General features: G+C 33.7%; 1 protein-coding gene and 1 long non-coding RNA gene across 2 annotated transcripts; both read left to right on the forward strand.

Moving 5' to 3' along the window:
• The first annotated feature begins 5940 nt into the window (after nucleotides 1–5940).
• LOC142613680 (uncharacterized) lies at nucleotides 5941–14943 on the forward strand. Its single transcript, XM_075786129.1, has 2 exons — nucleotides 5941–6571; nucleotides 14343–14943. The coding sequence occupies exons 1-2, from the start codon at nucleotides 6311–6313 to the stop codon at nucleotides 14577–14579; spliced, it is 498 nt and encodes a 165-aa protein (XP_075642244.1). The 5' UTR covers nucleotides 5941–6310; the 3' UTR covers nucleotides 14580–14943.
• LOC142613681 (uncharacterized) lies at nucleotides 6598–10168 on the forward strand. The gene is made up of 2 exons (XR_012840304.1): nucleotides 6598–6907; nucleotides 6940–10168. It is a non-coding gene; the product is annotated as an uncharacterized LOC142613681 (long non-coding RNA).
• Nucleotides 14944–19601: the final 4658 nt, after the last annotated feature.

Genomic DNA, 19601 nt, shown 5'->3' on the forward strand with positions numbered 1-19601 from the left:
AATCACAGATTCAAAGCACTTGTTTGCAAAGAATTGTCCAAAAAGAGAATAAGGACGAACTATAACTACAAGACGAACACACTGATTGGGTAATGGGAGTGTAAGAAGGTCATGGAAGCTTATTGATGGCATATATTGCTAAAATTAACAGATCCATCCTCATCCTCTGGCCCTTCTTCTTCATCCTCTAATGATATCATGAATATGATAGAAACCCTTCCCCCAGAAATAAAAGACCAAATAAAGACCCTGACCCTCTAAGCCAGATCCAAAAGAATCATTCGAGTCCTCCATGATTACCTCTATGTCTTCCAGTCCTGTAAAAAACTTGTTCAATTTAATAATATCCCTCAGTTTGTTGTATCTTGTTCTATGTTCTATTCCATATTTTGCTATTATTTTCTATAGTATTTTAGCAATATATGCCATTAATAAGTTTCCATGATCTTCTTACACTCCCATTACCCAGTTAGTGTGTTCGTCTTGTAGTTATAGTTCGTCCTTATTCTCTTTCACAAATTTTACTTTCCTGTAGCTTCCTTCTTCATGTTTTAAGTTTGGTAAAAGAAACATTTGTGGATACAAAAGTGGTGCATTCAAGTCTTCAGAACTCCATTATCATTTCACTTTCAAAGAAATCCTGGCAGTCAAACATGGCATTGAAAAGTTCCAATTTTACCTCCTTGGTCACAATTTTCTTGTAGAAATGGATATGTCTTCCTTCCCAAAAATGCTCCAGTTCAAAAGAAAAATGCTCCCTTACTCAATGAATACTACTTGTGCATTCATTTTGAACCACGATTCTAGATTTTTGGAATACCACAATGCAGTTATAGGAACTGTCATGGCTTATTCAACCTCAAAAGATGAGTCAGATTCAAGCATTGCTGATGATTCAAACCCAGAAATCCAGTTCTGGGTTCATACCTCTATGACTAGCTTTTGTAGGGTTAACATCTTCATTCTTTTTGAAGGGAAGGGTTATGAAAAAGTCTGGGTTTTTCCACAGAGAATTTGGATTTTTAAGGAGGACTTCTGAGTGGGTGGCTGCACAACATTTATTGTTGATCTATAAAGGTCAACATGCTGAGCACATTATCTCCTCATTAGGTTTTAAAAAATTAAAAGCATGTGTCACTCTAAGGTTAACAATTTTAGATGAGATGTTTAGGTGCTTTGAAACTCTCATGAGACTAATCTTGAGATCCTTTTAGTGATTAAGCAAGCTATCCAAGCTTTTGTGCATGTGAGCTCCAGAAACGTAAGCTAGCTTAGGTTCCTAACACATTCCTAAATTTGTTCCAAACTTAAAGTTTGGTTCATTAGACATCTGCATAAGGGTCGAAATTAATTCTTGGACATATAATAGGTTGTGATATCCTTCTCTGCACAACCCCTTAATGGCATACTCTTTGATCTGTGTGTACAATGGATTTACATTGGGCATATCCCAAGCATATTGGTTACATGGCAAGCCTAGCGGCGTTTGAGGGTTACAATGACCTAGGGTGCATACAATGACTTCACCCAAAGTGTTAAAACATGAAATTGCTATATTTTTTGGTAATATCTTTATTGAAAAAAAAAAAATTTGCCTACTCGTGTGGTATCCAAAAAAACCTTTTATACTTGGCTATACAAGTTTCTTAATAGACTGGAAAATGAGCTATTTAATCAATTTCAACATCTTTAAGACTTTAGGGAGGAATTTGTACTCTCAAATTTAGAGCTAAATTAAGTCAATTAACCTTGTTAAGCAATTGAAATACTATAATTTTCACCAATCCACCCTTTGTAGGAGACAAAGTGATAAAATTTGGTGTGTTGTAGATTCTTTGGGTGTTTGGACATGTTAATGAAGGTTCAAATTGGTGAATTACTATACCGAAACATGTGTTAATGAAGGTTGCATTCACTATAAATTAGTTACGTCAAGTCATGAGTCAAGTTGATGTTTGAAGGGAGCAAGTGCACGAGATTCGCTTAAGTGACTTTAGGCCTTGTTCAATAGATCATTAAAATTAAGGAGAGACTTTGCTCAAGCGATATTACAAAATTTACAATCTTGATTATCCTAGAAGACTTATTACACAATTTTGTACTTAATATATATATATATATATATATATATATATATTAATAGGTAAAATTTAGAGAAAATTCAATTAGATTCTATAATTGAAATTCAATTTTGCGTCATGTGTCTTAAATTATTCATTTGTAGAGAAAGGTTTAGTTCTTAATTTTGGAGTCAAATGTGGGACCACATCATGATTATCCATCCAAGTGAGTTGTTGAGTACAAAAACCAAAGAATCTAGAATTAATGAACATAACAAATTTTAAAAAATTGACAATTTACATTTTTTACCTAATAATATTCTTATAAAACTTTTTAAAGATTTAAAAAATAATAATAAGAATGATAATTGTAGGGATGAAAGGCCCAAAAACGCATATTGGGCCATGGGCTTTGGTCGAGGGTGTTCATGCGTCCGAGGGCAGATTAATAGTAATGAAGATGTCAGACCTAGGAGTCCATAAGCAAATTGTGAACTAAGAAGCTAGGGGAGGTAGTCCGAGTATGGGTATCTCCTTGGCTAAGTAAGGCAAGGGTCAGATGGTACATCATGTTGTCTAGAATAATCTTCCAAGAGGTCCCACTGATGATGATATGTTTCATGAGGGCACAGAGCGAAGGGACGGCTAGAAAATATCTAAGAGAAAGCTGTTACCACCGCATTTAATGCTATATATCCAAATCTCTGGCCGCATTAATGATGAAGTGATGTCTGAACAGTGATTTTTAGCTTTACAGCTAGTATCCAAAGATTTCAGGAAAATGTGGATGTGACAAGTATCAACACTAGCAGCCTAGACCTGCACGTGGTGGAAGTATAAAATAAAGGAAGGTCCCTGAGAAAAGGGGATTGAAGAAAGAAGAAAGAAAACACTGTGGATCAAGAACAATAACTGTAACCTGTCCTTAAGAGAGAGGAATATAAGAATCAACCTCATCGGCTTGAGTCCAAGGATAAATTTCACTATATAGACCATTCCATATTCATGATACTGTGACCTTGGCCCACTATCATGGTGATCTAAACTCATTAAAACCTAGATTTCTAGCCCATTCTCTATAAATTTATTGTATTGGGCTCTTTGAGCCTATCCATTTTCTAGTTTGGGCTTATGTGCAAAATTGTGACCCTACAATTATCAATAATATTTAAATTATATGTGTAAGAATTAGATTATGTGTTTTAATGTATGTATTTTAAGTATATCCATGCATATGTATGAGGTTACTATATTAATATATTTTAAATATATCCATACATATGCATGAGCTTACTATATTAATAGGTAAACCTTAGAGGAATCCAATTAGATTCTATAATTGAAGTCCAATTTTGAGTCATGTATCCAAAATTATTTATTTTTAGAGAGAGTTTTATTTCTTAATTTTGGAGTCAAATGTGGGATCACATCATAAATATCTATTCTAGTGAGTTATTGCGTAAAAAAACCAAAGAGTCTAGAATTAATGAATATAATTTATTTTTTTATAAATGGACAATTTACATTTTTTACCTAATAATATTCTTACAAGACTTTTTAAAGAGTTAAAAAAAGAATGATTATCAATAATATTTAAATTATATATGTAAGAATTATACTATGCATCTTAATATATATATATTTAAGTATATCCATGCATATGCATAGGGTTATAAGCTAGTATATATTAAAAGTTAAAACTAGGTGAAAATCCAATTAGATTCTCAATTTTGTGCCACATGTCCCATTTAATTTTTAAATTTTGTGCCAAATGAATTATTGAGTGTAAAAATTAAAGAGTCCAAATCCAATTATATTCTAAAATTGAATTTCAATTGAAGTCTAATTTTGCACTATATATCCATTTAATTTTTTAATTTTTGTGGCAAGTAAATTATTGGGTGCAAAAATCGAGTAATCTAAATTCAATTAAATTCTAATATAATATAAGAAACTATTACATATTTTTGAAATGTATGATTTTAAAAATGTGAAAGCTAATTGTGTAATACTATGGATAATTTGAATATCTTCTCATAACAATGTATAATTTAAATTGTATAATTATGATTATTTTTAATTGTATTGGTACATACGCATGGGGCAACACATTAGTTTTAGAAATGTATGGTTTTAAAAAAAGGTGTAAACTAATACCATATATAATTTAAATTCTTCTCAGATTAGATTTTAGTTGAAGTCTAATTTTATATCACATGTTCCATATAATTTTTTAATTTTTGTGCCAAATGAGTTAATCCAATGCAAAATATGCGGAATCCAATATAAATGGACAATAAAAAATTCAATCATGAATCTAATTCTATATCTAAAATTAGAAGAAAGAGAATTTGAAAGATTTTGCTTTTCAATGCCATTTGTTTGTCTAACTAAAAATAATTCAAATTTATTAACTTTTCATATAATAATACCATTAATATTTTGTTTTTTATTAAGTAAAAACTTATATATATATATATATATATATATATATATATATATATATATATATATATATATATATATATATAATAAGATACTTGTTGATGATGCCGAAAAAATCACCAGTAAGCTGCAAGCACTTTCGAATCGAAACAACACCTGCAAAAAGAAAAGAGAAGACCTAACAGAGAGCACCGGTGTGGTGCCGGCCAAAAACCCTCCGAAGGTCAAGTTAGAGTCTTTTTTTTACAACCCTAGAATGCCAGAGTCGAATTAATTATGCGTACCTTCATTTTCGAGGGTTTTGGGGTATTTATATTGGTGTAGGGAATCATCCATGCCTTGGCCAAGAAACCCTTTCCTTTTAGGATAACACTTCCTCCGATTCTGCATTCCTTATAGAGTTCTTTTCCATATAGCAGTCTTTGGATTATGGTTAAACGTGCAGCGCAAGAACTCTCTTCATTCACGCTTGTGTGGGGATCAAGCAAAACCATATCAAACTTATCGCGAGACACAAGTTGATTCCGATTAGGAGTCCATGAAGCCTAATCAATACTGACGGAGACCAAATGCTACAACCTTCCACTACGCGTCCTTGTAGTTTTGACCCGTCGACCCTCCTTATGTCAACACCGCTCCGTCGTGATTGATGAAGAAAGATCCGTCTCATATTTGATCCTCTTCATTTGTGATTCAATCTCCGTCTATATCAGAAACCAATTGATATATTAATCTAATTATAAAAAACTATCATAGTTGACAGTATAAGTTAAAACTCTCTAAGGATCTATTTGGATACTGTTTATTGCTGAAAACTAAAAATTGAAAGAATTATAACAAAATAATTTTTAAATATGTGAATAATACTATAGGATCCAATTTTAAATGAAAATTTGTTAAATTCTGTAATTGTGAATCTCGTGAAAAGTCCACAGGACCTACCACTTTTTAGCAAAACGCAGAAACGTGCGTTCGAGATGCACACTAAGGCTGAGTTTGGATACGGATGAAAATTATTGCGTCCGCGTCTGTGCGTTTTTTTTTTTTTTTTTTTTTTCTTCTGCTGATGCACGATTCAGGGGGGACAGCGGTTACTGTTCATGCACTGTGCATGAACAGTAGCCGATTTTGTTGACTTTTCAGCACCTCTGTGGGTCCCGTGTACTGTTCACGGGACCCACAAACTTCACTTTTCAGATTTTTTTAAATTAAAAATGGGACCCACGGTACTATTCACACATTTAAAAATTATTTTGGTACAGTATTTTCAGTTTTCAGTTTTCAGTTTTCAGCAATAAGCTGTATCCAAACGGACCCTAAATAAATATATATTTATATATTTTAATTGTAAACGTGTGTATACATGAGTAATGAGTTCTAAACTAATTTTATAAAATAAACTTTGTAATTCAACGGGCACTCCCGTGTTTCAAATTTTCTCTCACCAATAATAGAATACAAACTGACCTCTAGTTGATCTCCATTAAAAACCAAAAAAAAAACAAAAAAACAAAACCTTGCAACCCGAAGGACGAGACCCTATTAGCTACAGTATTACCCAAAAGCTGCACCAAAATTTTGGGTGTGCAAGCAAGCGAACAAAAAAGGCAGAGAAAAAAGAAAAGCTGTTGAGTGAGTATAAGCCAGCCAGCCATAAGAAAGCCCCCGAAAAAGACCACGGCCACCCACTATTATACTTTCCATTTCTTCCCACCACTTCTCTTTTCTCTGATCTTTCTTATATTTAATTATTATTATTAATATCATCTTTCATTTTTTTTTTTCACAAACCATTCAATACTTCAATGGGGTTGTTGAGGAAAATAGCGGGCTTCTTAGGGTTCTCTAAAGACGACAATCACGAATCCAAAGATGAAGACGACGATAACAACAGCAATTCCGAAGCTCAGACCCATACCCATAGCAATAGCAATCGGTCTTCTGCCCATTTCCAAGAAACGGGGCTTCCTCGTAGAGGCTTCAGTGTTCCCGTCCAGGTCTCGCTCGAGCGACCCCATCTTGGACCTCTCCTCTCTCCCTGCAATACCTCCGACGCCGCTGTTCAGGTCTTTTCTTCTTCTTTCATCTTTCTCCACCCCCCCCCCCCCATGTATTCAATTTGTGATGATTGCTTTTTTATCATCGGGTTAAGACACCAATTGGGTTTTTGTGTAATCGGGATTTGAACCTCCGAATCTCTCTTATTTGACGACAAGAAACTTTATTTAAGTGGAAAAACCCACTATTGAGATTGTTTATTTATTTGAAGTTATTTTAGTTTAATGGGTTTTTTTTAGTTGCCATAATGGAGAGAGCTTTTAACCAATTTTTAAGGAAAGTTATCAAGGTGGCACCCTATATGTGGACATTTCAAATGACAGATAGAATTAACGTTTTGATAGGTAAGATCTTTTTTTTTTTGATAAGTTGATAGGTAAGATCTATGGTTGAGATGGATCACTGATCTAAGGGGAATTGAAGATGGTTTACAATCCTTTAAACTAAGAAACTTAAGCTGGGTTTGTTTAGAAGCTAGTGACTCATAGGATTAAGAGCGTGATCAATGAAGTGGAGAAGCGCATCAAGGGTATTGTGTGATAGTGATTGTAAAATAGTACATATTAAGTGAAATGAATTTTTTTACAAGATTGCTATAAAACCAGTTATGCTCAATGGTGCTGAATTTTGAGATGTTAAAAACCAACATATTTATAAAATGACTATAGTTAAGTGGAAATATAGTCAACATATTTTGTGATGGATAAGTGGAAATACACTGAAATGATTCGAAATGAGTAAATCCCCTCAAAAATAGGGCTAGTCCTTATTGATGAAAAGATGAGTGTGAAATAACTTTCTAGAGCTGAGATCTAGCAATGCATTCTAGGTACAGATCATTGGTATTGACTGGCAATGAGAAAACTAATGCAATAGCTAAACGATGATGAGGTAAAGTCGCTTGAGACGGTTTGATAGTGTTCAGATGAGAGTGAGTAATGCACCAATTAGCAAGGATGACTTGGTTCGAGTTGAGGGAATGAAAATAGGTAGAGGAAGCCCAAAAATAACATCATTAGAAGTAATAAAAATTACATGTTAATTAGAGAAGTAATAGAGAGAATGACTTCTAATAGAATAGAACGGTGGAAAATATTATATGTGACCGGCCCTAAGTAGTCTATTGAGGATACGTAGGCAACCCTAAAAAATTTTAGACTAAGGTGTGATTGTTGTTATAATTGTGTTAAGGTAGGGCAAGTTTTAGACCCTTCTTCAAATGGTGTTGCAACCAAATATTTTTTATTGTTCTTATGGTCTTCAATTGATAACTGCTCCTTTATAACTTCATCTTGCATGAGACTTATGTGCCTTGTAGACTTACTACTGCCTAGTGCTTTTGACCTTGTTCCTATAATTACTATTTCTTGTGTTGTAGGCTGTCAAATGGTTGATACGCTCCTCTGTAGAATTCAGTGACCCCTACTGCAATGTTTTTGTGGTTCTTTAGAATTAAGTCTCCATCTCGAATGACCACCTCATGGATATGTTGCAGTTTTCTTTCTTTATAACTTGTCCTTCCTCTACAGGAAGTCAAAACTTACCAAGCATCTCTGTAGTGCCTGCTTTAATTTTGTTGTGCGATTTTTCTTATTTGGCACAACATACATTAGCACTTGGTGGAAATCATTTGATGTTTCTTTATAAATGAGATATTAGCCTTGGATAGTTCAAGGGACAAAAGTTATCTATTGGACTGTGAATTTGCATTTTTTTTTTTTCATTTATCTACTGTTAAGAATCTAAATTAGGAAATTTTTCCAATGAAAAAAAGTTGACTATAATGAATTAGAAATGACACGACTGTAATTTATGATGAGCCATTTTTGGTCCTTTTTGATTCCAAATCTTGAGTAGTTGAAGATTAGGGGTGTCCAATTGAATAGTGTATTGACATGTGGTACTTAATAAAGGTAATGACATGCCATAGTATAAATATAGTGACAAACATGCATGAGGTAGGTGTTGCCAGGTCGGGGGAGGTGGACCTGTAGGTTTTGCTAGATACACATTTATTCTTTGAGCCGTAGGGCTATGTGGTGGTGAGTGGTTACTTATTTAAAGGTGTATCTGTCAACATTGAGAAAGCTATGACACAAAGAGAGGTAATAATCACAGTGATCAAGCCAAAGACACTTGGCATCACTATGCTATGGTGGATACATGACACTTGAGTGAGGTGGAAGCTAAATATTTCTAAAGTTAGCATTTGGATTTAACCTGTCTATATGACCTTGAAGGCTATTGGGGGACAGGTTTGAGGCAATTTATCATGAGAAAGTCAATCTGACATTCTGCCTACAAGGCTTCATTGCCTACATATTTTAGTAAATTTTTTTTTTTGTATGGTTAGGTGGAGGTGAGGCCGTGGTTTTTAAGACCCGTTGGGTATAGGACAAAATTTGGCTACAAACTTAGTTGTAGCTTAAGGCTACAACTTCCTTTAAAAAAAATTAACATTGGTACATATTTGAAAATCTAACCGTCAGACTGCATATTCTTTACACTCTTAACACATATGTCAAATTTTGTGACAATCGGATGTTATTTATTTTATGAAGTATAAACTTATTTTTTATGCATAATTTTAAACTAAAAAAACTTGCAATTTAAATAATAGATTGATGATATAGTTATTGATCTTTGATCTCTTAAAAATTTTGCAAGCATGGGTGATATAAGAAGATAATGTAATCCAATGGTGGAGTGGTCAAAATTTACATCTAATAAAAATATAGTTAGTAAAGTTGTAGCCTTAGGCTACAAACTTGGTTGTAGCCAAACTTTGTCCTTGGGTGCATGTGTAAACATCGATGAAAAAAAAAGTATATTGTGTTATGCATCATAATTAAATGCCTTTCTTTAGCTAATTTGTCTTAGCTCTTTAGTGTCTTAGGCTCTTGTAGTTTAATCCTTTATTTTTAGATCCAATCATATTTCTTACTTAGTCTTGTTGTGAAGATTGAAAGCATGCACCATGATTGCAGTTGCATATTCATTTCATTTGTGCATCAGTGCATGTGCAGTCTTGATCACTTGGAAGCTTGGATCAAAGGTGTTTTTTTGGTTATATTGTAGAAAAAACCAACACAAACACAGAATTCTTTTGCGATGAACAACCATGGCCTCTTCAAGCTACCTCATCTCTATTGGTTGGTAGCTAATACTTGTGAAGCAATGGATGTTAGATTTTTTCAAAATTATATTTAAATCGGTAGCAATTGTTGTGTGGGTCAGAGGACAATGAGGAGCTAGATGGCATTTAGCTTTTGTGAGGTTTGTCAATGCCGAGTCTGGCACACGAGCTACCTTTTTTTGTCATTTGGGAGCAAGTAGTTCTTCACTATTTATGCCAGATGATGCTCTGGCTAATGCTTTGCACTTATCGCTTATATTAACATTTTTAATTTCAATATCTATCTCCTTTTGTTTGTAATTTTCTTAGGCCAACTTCTTGCTGCTGCTGATTTCTTTTTGCCTCTGATTTTCTACTTATTTTATATGTACTCAATATAATCCCGGTTCATTGGTTAATTCAAAAACTGGATTTATAAGTTTTTATGGTCGACCGTACTGGAAATACTTGTCTCATGCTATATATCGAAGTAATTTTTGGAGAAGATGGAACACAGACTGTCTAGTTGGAAGAAGCTATATTGTCAGAAGGAGGGAGGATAATGTTATTAAAAAGTATGCTTTTGAGTTTACCTACTTTTATCTCTCTATATTGACTATTTGCCACTAGTGTGATGTATGGGTTAGAGAGATTACGAGGAGCTTTTTGTGTGGTGCCTCGGATGAGGAATTCAAGTTCTCCTTGGTGGCATGGGACACAGTTTGTTTTGCCATTGGTACAGGTGGTTTGGGGATTTAAAAAATAGGAAGTTTTAGTAAAGTTTTATTGGGGAAATGGTTATGGTGATTTCAGAATGAGGCCACACATTTATGGAGATGGGTTCTCGCTATGAAGTACGAGGAGGAATGAGGTGGTTGGACTTTGCAACCAGTTAGGAGAGGGGGGGGGGGGTCATGGTGTAGTCTATGGAGGAGCATTAGGGCAGGATGGGACAATTTTCTTCAGTTTGTGTGTGCCAAGTCATGGGCGAGCACTCAAGTAAGGTCTTGGCATACTATTTGGATTGGGAATTCTTCTTTAAAGGAGTCACATCTTGATTTATACGCCTGCTCATTTGATAAGAATACTTTAGTTAGATAGGGTGGGGGGAAGCTGGAACATGAGATTTTATAGAGTTTCATGATTGGGAATTGGATTCAGTGAATTATTTTCTAGATCTTATGTACTCTGATATCCCTAGGAGGCTTTTATTACGAGGCTATCCAAGGTACAAAGGCTGATTCTTTCCCTTGGAAGAGTATTTGGTGTGTTAAGGCCCCAAAGAGGGTTTTGTTCTTCATTTGGACAGCAGCATGGGCGAAGATTTTACTTATGAAGCAAGGTTTCTCTTTAGTTGGTTGATGTTGCATGTGGTGGTGTAATGAGGAGAAATTGGGTCAGCCAGCGAAATTAGACATCTAGAACATTGTTACCAGAATGTCCATAACCAAACTACTTGCTTTCAGAACTAATGAACAACTGTGGTACTTCACATAAGAAAATTTAAGTTTGCACGTATATCATCCCATAACAAAGAAAATGAATGGGAAAAATTATTTTTTCATTTTGTGTGTAACTTCATGCAACTTGAGAACTAAGGACTGAAAAATTTCCTACCTTGTCAAGTCCCTGGTCTGATCTGATCTGCCCCTAATAAGATAGATTTCCTTTCCTTGGGGGGGGGGGGGGGGGCAGGGATAGGTCCTGGTCTTGGTCTCTCTGCCACATCCCCATCCCCATCCCCTGACCTGACAATATTTTTTTTTTTTTTGATAAGTAAGAATGATATATATACGAAAAGATACTCTATGCCTGAAAAACACAGAGCAACCCAGAATTTACAAGAAGAAGAAAACAAAGAGAAACAAGAGAGAAAACCAAACAACAAAGAAATTACAATAGGAAAAGGGAACAAAGAAAAGAAGGGAGGGAATCACTAGACGTGAGTCCCCACGCCCGAGACCAATCAAAGAGAGTTCCACAAAAAGAAGCAAGCAACTGATCACTAGAGCTATCCAAATCCTCAAAAGTCCTCCGGTTCCGCTCCTTCCAAATACACCAAAGGATGCACAACGGGACTAAATTTCAGATCTGAGACGAATGCTTCCCCAGCTAATTCCACCATCCAAAAAGCAAGTCTGGAATATAAATATTCTTGTTTACCTTTACGGTTTTTATTTTTTATTCTTCATTCTTCCTGTCTCAGCTTGTAGCTGTCATCCCCCAGAAAGCAAGGGTGCGTTTGTTTCCAGCGGCTGCGTTTGCACTTGTTTCCCTTGTGTTTTTTTTGGCTGGTCCATGGCACTGTTCATGGACCAGCCAAGTGCTAAAAACGGGTGAACAGTAATTTGTAGCAATAAAAATTATTTTGTTACAGTGTTTTCAGTAATAAATTTTCAGTTTTCAGCAAAATAAGCGGTACCCAAATGCACACAAAGTCTTCATCCCTTGTTGCTGTTGATCTCAGCTACTCTCTATCTCCCTTGTCTACCTCCCTTGTTTCTAGCTTACAATTGTCTTCCTCAACCCTTTCTACTCTTAGCAAGCTCACTCCCTCACAATTTCTTTTACTCTATGGCAGTTGCCCTTGCAAGTTCTCCACAACTTTCTCCAAGGTTCATTCTCTATATATTTTCTCTAAATTAGACTAAATTTTATGATGGATTGGATTGGTTTTCAAGGACTAGATTGAGTGTCTGTTTGGGAACTACTTATCTAGCTTTTTGCTGAGAGTGTGCTAAATTATACTTGTACCTTGAAAAAATGAGAAAATGTGGGAAAAAGTAAGGTTTTAAAAAGCTGTATATAAAAGCTAAAAGCTGAGTTTCTAAGCTAATGTGGGCATGGGATTTGAACTCTCACTGAGCATTTTTTTTTAACTTTTTATTTTGGGGAAAGGGTGTGTTGCCGGGGGGGGGGAGGGGGGAGGTTTCAGTTGGGGGGATGGTATTTCTAGATGAAGTAGAGATAGGGCTTAGGAGTCCTATGCCAAAACTTCTCTATTGCCATCCCTGTAAAAACATGCTTTGATTGCCCTCTTAAAGCTTTCTCTAGAGATAAAGGAAAAATATATATAAGCTTTTGCATTGGTGATGAGGGCCCAAATGGTTGTACTGGCACTCAGTGGGTTGAAACTCTCAACTTCAAAAACCATGGAGAAGCGATGCCTTACAACTTGACTGAGCACATTTTCTTCAGTTTTATTGATGAATAGACCGTAGGAATGGATCTAGTGACAGTTGTGTTTTTATATTTACACTATTTGATATGTTTCTGCATCAAATCTTGTGGATAGTTGGATGAAGACCAGTTCAAAGCTGCCCAGAGTTGTTATATTCAGCCAAAAGAAATTTATTACAGAATGTGATACAAGGCAAGGAAATAAAGTACATATATTTGTTGGGTGTGACTAACTAAACTAATTGTGAGTTTATAGACACTCTATTGGACACAGAGGTGCATTCTTTGGGCCATGGCTTTAGCTTGTGAGAGATGTTCTTTACTTTGAAATTTGGTTAATGAAGGCTTTGTTGTTCTGGAAGCGCTCTTTCTGATTGTAGATATAAATATGAACATATGTTTAACATGCCCAAAATAATATGAGTTTGTTAATGCTGGGATGCTGATTCTGATATATATATATTTTTTAATTTGCTGCCCATCAACTAATAAAGGTAAAAGAAAAAAACATTAAAAAAAAAGATTTCTTGTTTTTTTTTTTTTTTGGTATGGTTATTTACATCAGTAACGTTGTGGTAAGTTTATACTCATGAGATGGGATCTTTTGCTTGTTCAGAGCAGGTATTTAGAAGAATGGGTGATTGTGAAAATACCAAATTGGTTTCTCTCCTGTTTAGTGGACTTCCTATTTTCTCTTTACTTGTAGGCCGAAGTTTTATTGTCATCATTTAATTAGAATGGGTGTAGGATGTGAACAATATCCAAGAAAGATCTCATACATACTTTGGCACAGATGAGAGTTCTTGTCTAAACCAACCGTCATTATCCTAATTTCCTGGATATGCAGTTTATTAGTGACCTTATGCTTCAAGCTCCCATCGAATGGATGCATCCATGCAGAGAATGTCAGTTAGTTTGTGGTGACATTGAGGCCTGGAAAATTCACTGGGGGACAAGTTCTGATGCAAGTTTTATTGCTTTCTAAATTGGTTAAGTTATATATATTAAATGCTATTTCTTGTGACGAAACTCCATACTCATAGTGTTTCACTATTTCCCTTTGGCTGCTTTTATTTCATTGTTCTGGTTGACAGTTCTTGTTGACACCCGTTGTCAATATTTACTAAAACACTTGCCATGTATTTCCCAAACTTGGATATGTTGGTCTAGGAAGTTGACAGAAGTTTTAGCTTCCCATAATAGTTCCTTCCTTCCATTAGTGATCAGGATGCATTTATATTGCTAATGATTAGTAAAATAAAACTTTATGTGGAAGTCAAGTACATGCTAGGCACACAGCAAGACACTGCCTTCCTCCTCTGTCCTGTTAGCAGTTGATTTCTTGTTAACGTAATTCCTTGTCCTCTGCCTATGAGCATATTTGTCAGAATTGCGACATAAGTTGTTTTAAATAATATTTTCTTCATTGATACTTTGGTCTCATCAAGTAGTTAAATTTTTGGTTTCATTTTGTCTATGTTCAGGGTCTGAGATGGTATACCAAGGCTCTTAGGATAGATGAAGATGGAGATGTAGCAGATGAGTTCCTTGATGAGGTCCTGCTGGAGTCATCAACCTCTACAGAAGATCATCAAAGGTCATTTCCAAAGTTTGAAGTAAAGTACAGTACCAGGCCTGCTAAAGTGAAGAGCTTGCTCTTGGCTCCTGATGGGAAAATTCGACAGTGTGTGGAGCACCAAGGTAGATTGCAGTGGGTATAGAGGATCCTTAAAAAGAAAGTAATCAGAATTCTGGGTGGTAGGGTTTGTTAGTGAAAAAACACAAGTATGTTGTCAATTTGTTGATTTAGAAACATCTTTGATTGGTTGTCTGGTATGGACTGTGGAACCCTGCTGCAACCCTTTGTATCAATGTCTGTGTTGACATGCATCAATGGATTTTCTCATATGGTTCCTAATCGATCTGTAATTGTTGGCAACTTTTGCATCCGACCATAAATGTAAAAGTTTAGGGTTTGACATCAGTGGTGTCTATTTGTATACACAGAAAATGTAATTTGATGAATTTTAAACGCTTGGCTTTGGTTCAAATGCAATGGTAGTAATTGCTTGAGTGATAGAAGAAGTACATGGCTGAATTCAATACATTGTTGATATTGCTGCAACTTGCATGACTCCAAGGACCAAGGCTTCCAGTTGATCATCAATACCATCAAGGAAGGTTCTAATTAAGTTGATTCCTTACAAGAAATTAATGATTTCTTTAAAACTAAGTTAATTAAATCTAGTGAGCTAGAAATTGAGTATTTTTTTTTGCCCAAAAATATTTTAATGCCTAAGCTTACTCGGAAAATGACTTGAGATTGTGGGTGCCCGACCTTTAGTTTCTTTGGTTGTGTTGTCCAACAGGCATCTGTTTAGTGCTGAACTGAAGGAGAAACTGCTTAGTTGTCTTAGTTACCCATATGGACCTCTTTTGGTAATGCTTATTGCTGGGTTTTGTCACATAGGCTAAAGCATTTTAGGTGGGCCTTGTCTTGGTGACTCTATTATTTGGGCTTGCACCTTTGTTGTCACTCTTTAGGGCCCTATAAAAGATAAATAACACACCATGAGTTTGTAATTTACATGAGCTTTAATTATTAATAAAAATAGTGTATATATTTCATGTGAGCTAGCATAAATAATATTTTCCATGGGTTTCTGAATAGTAATTTCCATAGTAGTATAATATAGTCTTATTTTCCAAAAATTATTAATCTTGACCTGAACAAAATATTTGTATTATTTGCCAAACATTAATAATCTTAAGCTTTGTAATAATTTTCTAAGTAATAGTCGTCTTGGGCTTGGAATATATTGCCTAACAGTAATCGTTTTGGGCTTTGTAATAATTTTCCAACCAGTATTTGTCTTCGATTTTTGATATTTTGCCAAGAAGTAATCGTCTTGGGTCTTGTAATAATTTTCCAAGCAATAATCATCATGGGATTTGTAATAATTTTCCAAGCAGTGATTGTCTTGGGTTTTGAATATATTCCCAAGCAGTATTCGTCTTGGACTTTTGAGTAATGTACGAATTCTTGTTTTATTGGGCTGGTTTTGGGCTTTTACTAAATAGTAATATAAGATTAGGTGTCTTGGTCCGATGATAAAAAACTATTATCAAGAACATCATAAATTGAAATTCTCCCTAAAAAAAAGAATAAATATAAAAGGTTAGGTAAACTATAAGATTTTGGGCTTTTTAGTGAAAGTCTATATTGTGGCACAATTTTGGTAACAAGATAGGAAATAATTGTAGAGGCCCAATTTTAATTCATGGAGGATTTTTGGATATTTTTTGATGGGTTGGTAAATAGAGATTAAATTCTATAAGGATATGATATAAAACATATCTTTACATGCCACATCATCTTATCATATATTTTAAAAAAAAGTTTAGTTACACCAAATCAATTCTAATACTCATATATTTCTTTAAAAAAAAAAAATTCTAATACCCATATATAAATCCAACTAAATTGGAAGTTTATTGAGATGTTATTAGATGTAGTAGTATGCATTGAATTTTAAGTAAAATGATGATGTAACAATCTCTTATTAGATGATGTAAAACATGGGTTTTACACCTTATCCTTACCAAATTTAGACTTTGGTAAATAATATCAAATGGGAATGAGACACTTGGCATGTTGTAAAAAATTGTACTTCCAGAGGAGGCTTGTTCAACAGCTAAAGTTAAAAAAAAAAAAAAATATGGTCTACTTTCCTTTTCTGATTTTGAAAAAAGATTACAAAAATTGAGGATCGAATCCGAAATACTATCATCAAAGATATTAGGAAACTTCAGCTTAGATCAAGGAGAGACTCATATCGAGAAACCACTATAAATAGAGCACAATCTCATAACTCATTGAAAAAAACCCTTGAAGAATTAAAGATCTAAAGAAAAATTGTTTCAAGACCACTTGAAGAGAATTAATTTGAATATTTCTTCTATGTTTCAAAATTCTACTAGAATAAAGTTCTAATAGCCTCTAGAAACTTTAAATGTTTTAAATCATTGTAGCTCTACAAATTCAAGTCTCTAAAGCTCGAAAACTTCAACCAAAAAGTCTCTAGATATGAACAATAGTTAATGAACACAGAAAAATGAGTCTCTAACAAAAATATAGCCAAATATTTATCGTACTTTTGTTGTAACAGTAATGGCTCCAGAAATTTTTTTTAGGAGGATTAATAAAAAGATAAATCTTGAGTAGTCGATGAACCTTGCAATCTACACGATTTTCTTACTACAAATTGTCCATAGTACTAGAAAATAAAAGATAAATTATAAGTTCATTTGGTATATTGTTTCTTAATATAATGAACATACTAATTATGGTTGCTAAGATTTAATCTTAGAAATAACCTATTGTTTCTAAATACAATACCACCATGCATTCTTAGTGTGATAGTCACTTCACATGTACAAGTTTTTGTGAGGTGGAGAGGTAAAGGTCAGGATTCAAGTTTCCAAAAGGAAGCTTCACACACGTACATTTAGATTAAGCTAAAGTAGGATTTTTATCTTAGATTAAATATATATATATATATATATAATAAAGATATTAATTATTATTGTTTAGTGAACTTTGATTATTATTGCTTAGAATATTTTTATCAATTAGTTTATGTCTTTACTTTGTACAATTCATTTATTTAACAATTCAACTCAACTTTGACAACTATTGGTCTTTGTAATTGTATTAAATTTTGTTGTTGTTGTTGTTTTAGCATTTGTCTTTACTCAATCACTCACCTATCCCACATTCCTTGTCTAATTTCTTGTGTGTGTGTGTGTGTATAGATATATATTAAGAATCACCTCTTGTTTAATTGTTTAATTAATTTTTAGTGTTAATATTTGCTAACTATTGACAAACTCATGCCCCTAATCCCCACTTAACAAATAACAAATTAAAAACACATTCAAATCTAGCTACTATACTCACAGATTTGGTCAAATGTATAAATTAATTGTAACTTTATTTGCAAGAATAGATTGTTAAGAGAATCATATTTGAGCTTATTTCAGTTAGACTTTTTTTCAGTTGGACTTTAAAAAAGATTTAACATCAGGTTCAATTTTTGATTTTAGGGGTAAAAAAAAAAATACATATATATATATATTTTGCTAGCTCAGGGGATTCATTTGAACGCCCTAGACCCAAACTTAATGCCGCCCCTGTGTTGTAAAAACCATTTGATCCATCATCTAATCAAAATGGATAAGATTTGGAGTTTAAATCAATACTACGTTTGTGAAACTTAAGGATCAGAGAACTTTTCAAAAAGATTGAATCAAAGAATCATTCTTTTGTTAAAAATTTGAATGTAGAGAATTGTAATAATTCATCTATAACCGAAGACCTTTGACCTGTATTTGACTTCCTCTTATTGTGCCCACATAAGCTTTTCAAGCTCCAAAATTTTACACATCACCCATATGTTCTTTTAAAGTTTTTAATGCATTATTTTTAAAAGCCTACTATTCGAATACCCCTTCGATAAGAATTGTTGGAAATTTATAGGGGAAGAGAAGACAAGAGGTGGACGTGGTGCAGCTTACAATACACACAGGTAGAGGAAGTGTTTAGGGATTTTATTGTAAAACACATGGAATGAGGTGGAAGTGGTGCAGTTTATATGAACATTCATTGAATGTTTATTTCTCTATTCATATTTCCAAGATTGAACGTGTTTGACTGTTTGTTAGGGTTCTTATGTAGAATTGTAGATATGTATCAGGTATGTGTGCTTGTGCTCTTTGTAATAAGGATTTAATTTTTCAATATGCAGAAGTTTATCTCAATTTATTACATACTTGCATTTGCATTTTGTGTAAAGAGAAGTTCTTGCGTCCACACCTGTGACAGATGGCGCAGTTTCAAAAAGAAAAGTATGTACATTCCTCAGAGTGCTTATCACAAGTGGCTATATTGGATGTTGTATTAGGTTTTTCTAGGTTTTGCACGTTGTATTCTATTTTAGTTGAGAATCTGTTTGGGTGTTGAGTAGGGGAAAAAACTATAGCAAAGTAAAAGGTAGTTCAATTAATGAAAAAAAAAAAACTGATTCAAGAAATTCTAGAAATCTTGATGTGAAGCTTTGAAAAAATATGTGACTCACAATCAGTGGCGGCTTCAGGATTTTTTTCTAGGAAGGTCAATAAAAAGATAAATCTTAGATAGAAAATAAATCTTGTGGTTTATGATATATCTTTATTACAAATTTGTCCATAGTACTAGCAAGAAAATAAAATATAAATTATTAGTTCACTTGACATATAGTTTCATAATACAATTAACATAGTAATTATTATTGCTAAGATGAAATCTTGAAAATCATCCATAGTTTTCAAATACATTAAAATTATTAATTATTAATGCTAAGAGAACTTTAATTATCATTGCTCATAAAACTTCTATCTATTAGTTTGTTTTAACTCTTTACAATTCTTGTATTTAACAATTCAACTCAACTTTGACAACTATTGTTCTTTATATCTATATTAAGTGTGTTTGGGTCTTGATTATAAGCCAACTTATTACTTTATCTTTTATGCTACTATTTGCGAGCCTCATGTGATTTCTTACTTGTTTTATACTTTAAGCAAAAAGTTAGATAAACTGTTCCCAAATAGATTCTAAGAAAATTTTTGTTGTGTTAACATTTGCTTTTGTCTTCATTCAATCACTCTCATGCCCCTAATCCTTACTCAACAAATAACAAATT

This window comes from Castanea sativa, chromosome 10 (genome assembly GCF_040712315.1).
Source record: "Castanea sativa cultivar Marrone di Chiusa Pesio chromosome 10, ASM4071231v1".
In the NCBI taxonomy this organism is placed as follows: domain Eukaryota; kingdom Viridiplantae; phylum Streptophyta; class Magnoliopsida; order Fagales; family Fagaceae; genus Castanea; species Castanea sativa.